We start from the raw sequence: 13818 nt of genomic DNA on the forward strand, positions 1-13818 counted from the left end.
TTCAAGGCAAACTGGATGTTCCCAAAACAGTAGCACTGGAGAGGTGTTCAAACCTCTTGGTGTTATCCATCCTGAACGGATTGACATATGTTCGGTAAGATCCTAAGATTGAACCAAAAACATAGTCTCTCGGGTTTGAACTCCGAGGAGTAGACTCCACAGGATTCTTCTTATTTCCTTGTTCATTCCGGTATAACCTGGAAAGAGAGGGGAAAAAAAGAGAAGGGGATTGACTGTTCTTGCCCGCTCTTCCCTGAACTTGCGCTGGTCTCACTTTGTTAAACAAAGCATTCATTCCCACAACCGTTTCATTTGTGCGAACACGAACGACAGTTGACCAGAGTTAAATGCAGTAAAAGCTAGCGAGAACTTGCCACGTCTTGCTACGCATCTATCCTCTCTGTGATTGAACCTCATTAAGAGGACTACACAGAGGACCTCCTCCTATCTCCTTCAGAGGCCTTGTCCCGAGGGACAGCGACATCGATCTTGGCCCCTGAAGAATAGCCATTCCTGGCTTTCACAGGTGGGTCTGAGCCACCAACATGGCTTGGTCCCTTCTCTCGTCCTGCGCCACCATCGTGATGGAGAGAAGACTGCCTATCACTGACTGTGGATGTATGATCCCCCTTGGGGGTTGTACACTCGGACACACCCATACACATGTATAGCAGACGCAGCCCCAGTTCCATGAGCACCGCCTGGGTTCGAACTATTGGGGCTCCCGAGCCATAGCATTTGTGGATAGCGTCCAGGTTCCTGCTCCAGAAGGAGCAGGTGAGTCGAAGAGACAGCCAATTACTTCCTCTCCATGGAAAGGGCGCAGACTCGTAGAAGTCTCAAGGCGAGACTTCTTAAGGGGTGGAGAATACCTTCCTCTTCTTAGGACGTGGAAACCTTTGAAGAGGGAGGTTAGGAGGCATCAGATGATGAAGACAAAAGACGGTGACCCCTTGAGAACTCGCTGCAACACATGAAGGGAGGGTGCTATGTCATGGCAAGGAACTGCACTGATCAAGAGCAGAGAGTTCGTTCGTTAGAGCCAGGCACTCAGATCGGCAGTTCAAGCTGTCTGGTCGAGCCAAGCCAAGCTAGCTGAGCAGATCACCACTACCTAATTATGAGTGTAATCGTCAACGAAGAACTATCACTTCTTCCTAATTAACTGTTCTCCTTCGAGGCTGAAGCTCCGAGAACAAGAACAAGAGGGATTCTGTGTCTGCTGTCCTACGTTTTCGGAACCTAAGGATCAATACACAAGGATGGCACTTGACCATTCACGCAGAAGGTGTTGTGTGCAGTTCCAAGCTCTACATAACTCCAAACCAGACTGAGGAGCAGACTCATCTATACATACTGGTAAAGACTCGTCTCGCCATCCAAGCACTCGTAATAGTGAGAGCTCGGCGAGCGTTAGAATTCGCAAGAATTCCCACGCTTGGCGAGAAAAACCCCACTCTTGTATGACAGTAGTAATCGGGTGAGCCTTTTCTCGCCCTGGTACTCCGCAATATGATGAAGCCAAGCACTCAGCGAGCGCCAACGAAACCAAGGGATCCAGGTGCTTTGCGAGACTCCCGATTATTGTAATAATCATTGGGAATACCCGTTGCCCGAGCGTTTGGTAATCTCAGAAAACGAAATCACTCTGCGAATGTTAGAAATTCCCAGGCATTTAATGGCTTAGCGAGACTCCTGATTTTCGTAATAACAATTATCGGGAATGTCTGTCTCGCCGAGTGTTTAGAAATTACAGAGAAACCGTAACACTGAGAATGCCAGAAATTCCAAGGAATTCAAGCATTCAGCGAGATTCCCAGTTACAGTGGACCCCCCGTATTCGCGTTCTCCGGATTCGCGGACTCACACATTCGCGGATTTCTCTTGGGAACCTTTCCCTGCATTATTCGCGGAAAATTTGCGCATTCGCGGTATTTTTCTATGAGAAATATCCACAAATTCCTGGTTTTTGTTATCAATTTCATCATAAAATGCACTTTTTGTGATAAAACTATTATAAAAACCAAGTATGAAAATTTTTAGTGGCTTTTCTTAAGTTTTAACTAACGGGGGGGTCTGGTACGCATCCCCCGCGAATACGGGGCGACCACTGTATTGTAATAACAATTATCAGGAATTCTAGTCTTGCCTAAGTGTTTGCAGTAGGTCATAGAAGACCAAAACACTCGGAGAGTGGAAGAAATTCCAAAGAATTTTAAGCGCTCAACGAGACCACCAAATTTCGTCAAACGATCATCGGGATGGGGCCCCTCCTCGACTCCCGTAGAAATCGAGGCAGAACGGCATAAAAACCAGTCCTAAATGCGAGCATTTAAGACTGGAATGAGAGTACAATTCAATAGAAAATGCAATCGAGGCTCCCAAAACTCAACAACCCATAGGGGACTGTAAATTGAAATCTGTCTAAAGGACAGAAGAATCCACGGAGACAGTCTCCAGTTTTAACATAAGATCCTTCCTCAACGACGTAACGGCCGTTGTCGCTGTGGCTCCCGTAAAAAGCAGGGAGCACAGCCTAGCGTCCAGCACGTATGGCTGCCCTTTTGGCGCGTTCTTGCCAAACCCCGCGACCCACTTCCGGAGAGATATCCTCGCTTCCTGGTGGGTGGCCGGATCCGCCTGTAAGAGAAAACTCGGGTTAGTGTTTCGTCTGGAAGGAAGGATTATATTAAACATATAATTTAATGCATAATCTTATGTCCAGCATATAACACCTTTGATTTAAGTGTTACCCACCTGCTCATCAGACAAGATTAGCACCATGTCATAACAAATGGTGCAGGCGTCCGGGTGCCAGACCACGTAGTTGTCAAAGGGAACCGCGCAGTTGGCGTGAGAATGACAAACTACGTGGCCATAAGAATTGCCCAGCGAAGCGTGACAACCCTCCGACTGACAACGGACCATCTGTAATGGAAAGTGTTGATGAGTCCCGAGCTTCGAGGCGGGGATAACACCTTATTCTAGTAGTTAGACTTAACTCTATACATGATAAATGTCTACACAGAATAAAATACACTTTTACTTTTTATTTGTATGGTCTAGTCCCATTCCCATCCCTGGAGAATGTTTGTGTTCGTTATTGTAAACCTGCCATCCGCTTATGCCGGAAGGATAGGACGGATCTTGCTTCCTCCCATAATTATTTTTATTTGGCACATACGGCGGAGACAGATGGCTACGGATACCGTAGACGAACATGTTTACTATTCCCCTTCTTTGCCGGAGCTTGGAATGGAATGAAATTGAGATTCGGCCATACTAAATATAGCAATTGAACAGTGAGTGTGAAGTAATCACACGACTGGTCCCTTATGAGACCAGAGCTGTAAGTAGTTGTATGCTGGAAGGAGCGGAGGGGTGAAGCCATGTTCCGGAGGGGGAGATTCCCTCTGGCTCCGTTAGCTACATAGTAGGAGGATTGTTTCATCCTCTACCTCCAACTCTTACCGGAGCGGCAGAGATACAGAGAGCGAGACGTTCTATCCCGAAGTTGCTTTCATGCAACGTTCGGCGCCCCAGAATGACTGATGTGATGGTAGACCACAGGGACGCCGGAGCAGTAACACGGAGCGTAATGGGTCAAGTCTACATATGGTAACTCTACCTCCCTCCCCACCTTCTGGAAGGAGGGGGGGAGAAGGGTTAGTATGCATGGCCGGTCGTGATCGCCTGGTTCCCACCCGATCAGAGGTGGACCTAATCTAGGCTATGTAGCCTACCTCTCCTTAGGAGACTTGCAGACTGGCCGTGGCTTGTCGCGATTGGTAGTGGTCACACCCAATCAGTAGGCTATGCCAGGTAGGCCAGGCTCAACCGACCAGCCATACATCAAATAGTCATACAATACACATAAAGAGGTTTTGTGGAAGAGTTGCCCGAGAATTAGGTAAGGAAATAGAATGATAACCCCACTTGGGGACGTCATCAGTGTTCCGGGTTACCCCTGTACTAGGCAAGGTAGGCCTATAGCCACCCTTTGCCAATTAAGAAGGACGATATTCCTTGACCAAACCTACTAGGGCGAATTTTTTCGACCCAGACCAGCAGGGCGGGAATGAACTCTACTAAACCTGCTAGACTAACTTATCACTCTACACTGGCCAGAAGGTAAGTCCCACTATGTACATGGTGTTAGGAAGGAACACATAGGCTACTTGCCAAGCCTAGCCTAGGCTAGGTTGGCTTTGAGGGAGAAGGATAGGGGCAACTTGACTGCCTGTAGAAGTAGGTCATGTACAAAAATAACACATAATAAAACTATATAACTCTAATTTCAGTATAACTGTAAATAATAATGACTGACGCCGGTCTCCTACGCGAACTCATGGCGAACTTTTACTAAAGTGTACGATAGTTAACTATTCCTTTTTAGCTGAACTAATTCACTGCTGGGACGAGCGCCAGTCCCATCTTAATTAACCTAATTATATTCTTCGATAGATTGGTGTGTGAAATTACCTCGCGCTGCACCGACTACCCGAAATGGCCGCTCAGCCGGCGGCACCCACAACATATCTTGAGGGGCCGAGGCAGTAAATATTTTTTATTCTCGACTAAATGCTATATGAAAAACCAAATTGGGGTACTCAACTTAGAAGCAGAAGAACCTTGCGATGCCATCACAAAGAGATTACGGGAAAAAATCCTGGAGCAACGAAAAAGCGTGGATCACACACAATCTCTAGTACAGGAATAAAAAGAGCGCGTGGGTATTAGTAGTAGTGGCGAGAGGAGTTGTCGGTGGGTTTCGTTGTAGCGGCTCCCACTGCGGAAGGGGATTTTGGGAAGGAATCTTCTAAGTGGCGAAGGCCCTGTGTATTGTGGTTTCCACAATGCCCCTTTACTTATACTGACACCCCTCGGGGTGATCGCGCTGAGGGTAGTAACTTCAGCATAACATGCTAGCTTTTTCTCTGGTATATCTAGAAGTATTTATACTTGAAAAATGAGCTACAGGGATTTTTCACTGGCCGACACAGGTCGATCCCAGAAAATGTGTTTGCATATTAACTATTAAATTCAATTAATTATTAATATCAAACACGGGAACGTTTCCCCGCATTATTCGCGGAAAGTTTGCACATTCGCGGTATTTTTTTATGAGAAATATCAACAAATTCCTGGTTTTTTTTCATCAATTTCATCATAAAATGCACTTTTTGTGATAAAACTATTAAGAAAACCAAGTATGAAAATTTTTAGTGGGTTTTCTTGAGTTTTAACTAACAAAATAGGCTGTTTTTAGCATTTTTATAGGGGTTCCAAACATTCGCGGGTTCTAACTATTCACGGGGGGTCTGGTACACATCCCCCGCGAATACGGGGTGACCACTGTACATACAAATGTATTCAAAAAATAAAAAATTAAAGATCACACCGGGAAAATGGCTAGACAGCAAGAGTCACAAAGATACATCTTCATCAGAAGACGGCTGAAAGCAAAGTGGAGTGTTTACATCCGGGCAGGTGGGCCTACCCGTCTACCAGACAGTAGTTATTGCCTAATCACCTTGTTCAAGAATTTAACGGCTGTAATTCCAACTACAGGCAGTCCCCGGGTTACGACGGTCTCGGCTTACGACGTTCCGAGGTTACGACGCTTTTCAATTATATTCATCAGACATTATTTCCAAGGTTACGACGCATGTTCCAGAGTTACGACGCCTACAACGCTCATCCGGCATATGAAATATGACACCTAAATGCAAAATAATCAATATTTGAAGGTTTTTTTTGATGAAAAATGCCATAAGAATGCAGTTTACATAGTTTTCAATGCACCCAAAGCATAAATAGTAAGGTTTTCTTTGGATTTTTGACGATGTTCCGGCTTACGACGATTTTCAGCTTACGACGCATCTCAAGAACGGAACCCCCATCGTAACCCGGGGACTGCCTGTACGCCGAAAGTAATTCCTTATGTAAAGGACCGAGGGTTTGTATATCGTGTAGGAACAAATTCAAAGTAGGTGTCTGGTAGGTTGTAAGGTGAATTTAGTGAATCTCCTTGAAGAATCATGCTGGTGTGGTAATTAGATGAGCAAAATTCTTTACGTATAACACTAATTATGTAATGCCTTAAGAACATCAAAAGCATATTATGTTGTATTAAAATGCAATTAACTTTTCCTAATGCCGTACTTTTTAGATGGTAAGGAGGAGGAAATAACGATGTCAGTATCTTAATGGAAAAATTTGTGACATTTTATTTTTTATTATGATCTCCACTAATGCTCTTCAAATTGTACAGACACCTGCAATATGTGTCAGGTCAAAGTAGAGGATGTGTAGCATTTTCTTTTTTTATAATCTCCATTGATGCTCTTCTAATTAATTATACTGTCACCCGCAAAATAATGGTGGTCTTAAAGTTAGGCATGTGTAGTGTCACCTTCATGGCCAACTCGACAACTTCTCACCAGCCTGGTGGGCAGCATTTAAATGTTTTGTTGCCCACCTCAGGTTCCCAAGAGATTTGCTCAGCCAGTCTTAGAGATCCAGTAGAGTCATACCTGAAAACCATGATTTTGTTTATGCAGTACGTTAACATTTACGCCTATGTTTTTCACCCTAATGTCTATTTGGAATAGCAGAGCTTCAAAGTATCTTGATATTACAGGGAAGAGATGAAGTACTTTAGCAGGATGACAAAAACAACTTCAGACCCAAAGAAGAAGAACATGGTTGTTATGGGAAGAAAGACATGGGAATCCATTCCTTTCAAATTTCGCCCACTTCCTGGTCGTCTCAATGTTGTCCTTTCTTCACAACCTAAGTAAGTCTAATAGTCAGTTTTTATCAGTTCCACAGTTCCCGTGTGTTAATTTTTGTGGTTTAGTTATAAGTGTCTAATTACATATAAAACATTTCTGTGCTGTGTGTTGTTCAATACTCTGTGTCAGCCCTTTAATCATATTTTTCTCATACTGTTCAAATCTCCACAAATTACACTTTGTCTTGTTACTTGAACATTTTTTGAGTTGTTCTACTCTTGAAGTAACACCATAATGCCTGTGGTAGCAAATAAGGGATTTTGACGAAGGAAAAATCTATTTCTGGGCAAGGGCCCATGTCGCCCAGTGAAATGTCCCTTTAGCACACATTTCCAAGGTAAATTAATGCTAACATACCAGAGAAAAGCTAAAATGGAGATGCCAGAATATTCTGGCTCGCTCATCTTATATAAAAAGGTGTCGGTATGGTTTCTGGGGCGAGTGAAACCACTACCACGGGTCTCTTACCATTTAGATTCATCCCTCTTCAAAATCCCTCTACCAGAGAGGGGCCGATCCAAGGCCCACTCCTAGCTACAACTACTACTAGCGCCTCTGACGGTACTACCAGCGCCTCTACCGGCATCCTTGGAGTTAGCCCCCCAAGGTTGGGCCCAAGGGTGGGGTTATAATAGAAGGGTGGGATTTCACTGGGCGACACGGGCCCTTGCCCAGAAATAGATTTTTCCTTCGTCAAAATCCCTTTTCTGGGCTCAGCCCGTGTCGCTACGTGAAATAGTACCAGAGAATTGGCCACAAGCTTGGAAGAAATTAGTACAATTACATAATGTAAGGAAAAATGAAAAACAATTAAGGTTAATTAGCCCTCTTACGCCGAAGCCCTAAAAATCAAAACCTCTCCTGTATGCCGGCGCCGGTTTGGAGTGAGCGCGGAAGCGGAAAAAATATTTTTTTCAAAAAATCACAGCACGCTTAGTTTTAAAGATTAAGAGTTTATTTTTGGCTCATTTTTTTGTCATTGCCTGAAGTTTAGTATGCAATCATCAGAAATGAAAAATAATATCATTATCATATGTAAATAATGCGAGATATGGTAGCGAAAAAAAAAAATTCATAGATAATTGTATTCAAATCACGCTGTGCAAAAAACGGTCAAAGCTAACGAGTTACTTTTTTTTTTTGTATTGTACACTAAATTTCAATCATTTTTATATATAATACATAGTAAAACAATAAAAGCAACACCGGAAAAATATTATCACAAAATGATGTACGAATTCGTAACGCGCGGACGTAAAAAAAATGTTATTTTCAAAAATTCACCGTAATTCTAAATATTGTTCTAGAGACTTCCAATTTGTTTCAAAATTAAGAGAAATGATTGAATATTATGATACTGTAAGAGTTTTAGATTAGAATTGCAGATTTCGACCATTTCAGACGAGTTAAATTTGACCGAATGCCGAAATTTTTATATATATATTTTTTTATATGCACATATTTCGGAGATGAAAAAAGCTACAACCTTCACTTATTTTTTATTGTATTCTTCATGAATTTGCGCATATTTTGATATATGAAACTCTATAAAACGGCTAATATGAAAAGGAGCAAATATTAGGATAATGCGATGTACGTATTTCGGAGACTTGCGGCCGCGAATCGGCGTGCGGAGTGAAGGTAAATATATTTTTCAAAAATTCACCATAAATCACAATATTGTTCTAGAGACTTCAAATCTGTTTCAAAATGAAGAAAAATGACGGAATATTACTAGGCCGTAAGAGTTTTAGCTTACAATTGCGTTTTTCAACTATTTCGGTAGAGTCAAATTGACCGAACGTGGTTTTTTTTCTATTTATCGTGATTTATATGCAAATATTTAGAGAAGAGAAAAGCTACAACCTTCAATCATTTTTAGTTGTATTCTACATGAAATTGCGCACATTTTTATATATAAAACTTTATGTAACAGCTAATTTTAAATGGTGCAAACATTTCGACAATCGCCCAAAAAAAATTCAGATTTTTTCGGAAGAGTTACCGCGTGGACGTAAGGAAAATGTTTTTTTTTTTTTTTCATAAATTCACCATAAATCGAAATATTGTGCTAGAGACTTCCAAGTCATTGCAAAATGAAGGTAAATGATTGAATATTACTAGAATATAAGAGTTTTAGCTTACAATTGCGTTTTTCGACCATTTTGGTAGAGTCAAAGTTGACTGAAAGTTGAAATTTTTGCACTTAACGTTATTTATATGAAAATATTTCGAAACTGATAAAAGCTACAACCATGGGTTGTTTTTAGTTGTATTGTGCATGAAATTGCACACATTTCCATATATAAAACTTTATGTAACGGCAAATTTACAAGGGTGCAAACATTAGGACAATCGCACGAAAAAATTTATCTGAAGAGTTATCGCACGAACGTAAGGAAAAAAGTTTTTTCATAAATTCACCATAAATCGAAATATTGTGTTAGAGACGTCCAATTTGTTTCAAAATGAAGGCAAATGATTGAATATTACTTTAATATAAGAATTTTAGCTTACAATTGCGTTTCTCGACCATTTCGGTAGAGTCAAAGTTGACCGAAGGTTGAAATTTTTGCACTTATCGTTATTTATATGAAAATATTTCAAAACTGATAAAAGCTACAATCATGAGTAGTTTTTTGTTGTATTTTACATGAAATTGCACACATTTTCATATATAATACTTCATGTAAAGGATAATTTAAAATGGTGCAAAAATTATGTCAAAGTGACGAAATAATTTTTGAGATGTGTCACTGATACTTTTTAGTGCGATAAGAAAGAAATTCGCGCTTGCGCGCCTGCGTAGCGATTGTAAACAAAACAACGCCTTGATCCGTGAACTCCCAGCATCCCCCAAGGCGCGTGATTCAAAAGTTTTCGGCTGGTAGGCCTATAAGTATTTTTCCGCGAATTTTTAAAAAAACTTTTTTGAGCCGACGTATGATACGTCCAATCGGCATACGGGAGACATTTTGACTCGACGTTTAATACGTCCAATCGGCGTAAGAGGGTTAGTATAATCTAAAATAAACTTATGAACTAGAAATAATTATAATAAAGGTTTAAGAGTAAACATAGTAACTTAATATTAACCTTAAAATTTAAATACAATATAATAGTCTGTGTGAGTAATCCTAAAATAAAAACAAGGAAACATCACAACTATGTACAACATGTGGCATCCAAGGCATGACAAAGGCTACATGGTGGCAGAGCCACAGAAGAATGTCAGTGAGGCAGGTAGAAAGGAGCTCTAGATCTAAGCTACTTATTACTACTTAAGCAGTGTCAGGTGAAACTGTGTTTCCCACTGCCACTGCTGGAAATTTAAGTGCTTCTAAGGACTTGAGGTAGTGACGTTTGAACACTGTCGGAGATTTCCAGCCTGTTTACTTTTTCAGGTAGCTACTGCCCTAATGTCATGTACCCGGGGGAAAGATTCTGGGTTGGCTTGTTTAATGAAATATAATATTTGCTGTCTAATTCCTTTTAAGGAAATAGTGCCACCTTTTTCCCTCATAAATAAAGGGCCTGAAGATCTTATGGCCGTTCGAGCAAGGTATGCTCTTAGGGCAGTAACTGGACATAAGGATGGGTCCTGAGGAAGTGGGAGAATTTTCCAGGGGGCCACCTCGCCAGTGGGTCCTCATTTTTAGCTAAAAATTGATGATCTGGAGAAAGTGAGACTTCTCCTGAAGGGAGAAACTCTATATGACCTGAGTCTCTAGATATAGCTGGCAGTTCAGATACCCTGGCTCCTGAAGCTAGACTTAAAAGGAATAATGTTTTCCTCAGGAGGGGTAAAAAGTCACATGAATCATTATCAGTGTCTGAGGCCAGTTTGAGAACATCATTTAAGAACCATGACACAGACTTAGGCCTCTCTGATGGCCTGAGTCTAGCACAGGCTCTAGGGATAGATGAAAAATAAGAGTCTGATAGATCTATTTTGAAACCAAACTAGAAGATTTTCTTTAGTGCCAATTTAGTAGTAGTGATAGTACTAGCTGCTAAACCTTTTTCAAATAACGATCTAAAAAAGGAGATGGCCAGGTTGGTTGTCATGGTTTGAGATTCAGACTTCCTCAGATAAATAGCTATTTTTTAACTGCTGAGTCATATTGACGAAGGGTTGACTCGTTTATCCGATTCTAAGAATAGGATGTTTTGAGGGTCAATGTTGGCATCCCTTTTTGCCGCAAACTTCATGAAGTCCATAAAGTTAGGGTTTTCTGAATTCCTGAGGAAGCGTACACAGTCTTCGTTTGTACTACTAGTTGGGGTAATCTAGGATTGGGAATCCGTTGAGGTCGGAGTCCCAACTCCAATAGAAGTGGGAACCAATTGCTCTTGGGCCAATTGGGGGCTACTAGAGCAATGCGGCCCTTGAACGTTCTGAGTTTGTTCAGAACCTTCAAAAGAAGATTCACTGGAGGAAAGATGTAAATCTTCTTCCATTGATTCCAGTCTATAGCCATGGCGTCTGTGGCATAAGCCAGAGGGTCCAGGTTGGGAGCCACGTAGCAAGGGAGTTTGTGATTCGACTCCGTGGCGAAGAGATCCACCTGAAGCCCCGGGACTTGCTGACAGATCCAATTGAATGACTGCTTGTCCAGGGACCACTCCGATTCTAGTGGGACTGAGCGAGATAGCGCATCTGCTATCACGTTCCTTACTCCCGCTAGGTGTGTGGCGGACAGGTACCATTTGTTCCTGGCTGCCAGTGAGAATATAGCTATCATGACATGGTTCACATGGCTTGACTTGGAGCCTCCCCTGTTGATGCAGTGTACTACCACTGCACTGTCTCACACCAGCTTGATGTGAGATTTCTTGGCTGGGTGAAATTTTTTCAGGGTGAGGAACACTGCTACAGCTTCCAATACGTTGATATGGAGCTGGCGGAATGGAAGGGACTAGGTTCCTTGTACCTTCTTGTACTGAGAGTACCCTCCCCAGCCGCTTAGTGATGCATCTGTTGTTGGATAAACTTAATTGCCGGCGGGAGGGTAACTGAAGAGGAATTGACTTCGACAAATTCTTGACCTCTGCCCAGGGGCGGAGGCTTTTGCGTAAGATCGCCGGGATAGTGGATAGCTTGTCCCAGGATCTGTTGTTTGCTCTTGAGCGCCAGACGCGGTATATGTCTTTGAGCTTTGCTTTTAACAGAACGTCCGTTACTGAAGCAAATTGTAGGGAGCCCAGGATCCTTTCCTGGCTCCTTCGAGACATTTGCTTGCACTTGAGAAATTGTCTGGTTGCTTTGGCTATTTCTCTCCTCTTCAACGACGGAATTGATAGAGTGTGTGAGTTCAAGTCCCACTGAATGCCCAACCACTGAAAGCGAGACTCCGGTGTCAGCCGGGACTTGGTCTTGTTTATCTGGAATCCTAAGTGTTCCAGAAACTGGATTACTTTGACTGTTGCTTTGTGGCATTCCCCGATGCTTGTGGCCCAAACAAGCCAATCGTCCAGATACGCAACTAACATTATTCCCTGAGACCTGAGTTCTTGAACCACTGTCTCCACCAATTTTGTGAAAATTCTGGGGGCTACATTGAGCCCGAAAGGCATTACCTTGAAGGAGAATGCCTGGTTCCCTAGCCTGAAACCTAGGAACGGGCGGAAGTGTCTTGCTACTGTAACATGATAGTATGCGTCTGTAAGATCGATAGAGGTGGTGATGGCCCCACGGGGTAGTAAGGTCTGCACCTGCGAGATAGTCAGCATTCTGAACTTGTCGCAACGAATGAATAAGTTTAGACGGGACAAGTCTAGAATTATTCTTGGTTTGTTTGAGCCTTTCTTTGGCACGCTGAACAAGCGACTTTGAAACTTTAAGTGCTTGACTCTTGACACTACTCCTTTCTGAAGGAGTTCTTGGGCGTACTCTATCAATTCCGCTGTTGGCTGTTGATAGAAGATTTTGGATGGAGGAGGACCTTTGGTCCAGCTCCATCCTAGTCCTTTGGACAAAATGCTCTGTGCCCAGCGGCTGAACTTCCATTTGTGTCAAAAGAGGAACAGTCTCCCTCCTACCTGAGGGTTCTCACTGGCTCGGGGAAGGGCGTGTCCCGCACCCTCCTCGTAAGTGTTTACCTCGGCTGGATGCTCTTCCGCCGCCTCTCTGATGAAAGGCACCCCTAGCCCTGCTACCCCTGCTGAACCTGTTGAAAGGTTGAAATGACTGGCCTTCAAATACTGGGTTGAAGGCCGGGGAGACAGCGTAGGAGGAGGCGGCCTGGTTTTGAGGCTGAGCCACCAGCAGAAACTGTTGCTGAGGCTGTGACTTTGATGTAGATGGTTGAGGTACCTGAGATACTGGAACCGCTTGCATCACTGTCTGTTGCTGGGGAGCCTGGAACGGCTGGAATTTCCTAGGCTTCTTTGACTTCTTAGCTGAAGAGGTCGACTCGGATTTCCTTTTGCTGGATAATCCCCAGCGAACTTTCAAACTCTGGTTGAGTCTGGTAGCCTCACAGTGAACAGAGTTCACTACCGACTCTGGGAACAGATCAGCACCCCAGATCGGAGCAGCCAATAATTTATTGGGCTCATGACGGTTGGTGGCCTCTTGCAGGACATGTTTCCGACAATTACGCCTTGCCACAATAAAATCATATAAATCACATTGCACTGAATGCAATTGTGATTTGGCTATGATTTTAAACAGAGGTTCATCTCCATACATCAGAGATGATACCTCTGTCATGACAAGTGTATTGAGGGATCTGGACAGTCTCGTTCGGGCGTCAAATTCAGCCTGAATGAGGCTGTCTGGAAGTCTAGGTAGCCTCTCACTAAATTGTGTGATGGCGCAGTCTGGTTTTAGTTTCCCGACCGAAAAGGTGGCCAGGAGATCTGACCATAGATCTTCCATTCCAGGGAGAAGGAGCGATGTAGGCTCCGTTTCCCGGAGCTGCGGCATTGGCTCGTCTCTCATCGCGTGCATTGTCAGCTCCGTCACTTCCCAAGTGAACGGGATGGGTGTTTCTCTGTCGACTATGAACATCGTGAA

At 43.0% G+C, this 13818-nt stretch overlaps 1 protein-coding gene across 1 annotated transcript in view; it reads left to right on the top strand.

The window, feature by feature from the left end:
- LOC135217737 (dihydrofolate reductase-like) overlaps window positions 1-13818 on the top strand; it is a 189940-nt gene that overhangs the window by 152107 nt on the left and 24015 nt on the right. Inside the window, exon 2 of the mRNA XM_064253737.1 lies at window positions 6644-6799. Within this exon, the coding sequence (XP_064109807.1) occupies window positions 6644-6799 (156 nt within the window). The remainder of the gene's footprint in view (window positions 1-6643; window positions 6800-13818) is intronic.

Source organism: Macrobrachium nipponense, chromosome 7 (assembly GCF_015104395.2).
Source record: "Macrobrachium nipponense isolate FS-2020 chromosome 7, ASM1510439v2, whole genome shotgun sequence".
NCBI classification, from domain to species: domain Eukaryota; kingdom Metazoa; phylum Arthropoda; class Malacostraca; order Decapoda; family Palaemonidae; genus Macrobrachium; species Macrobrachium nipponense.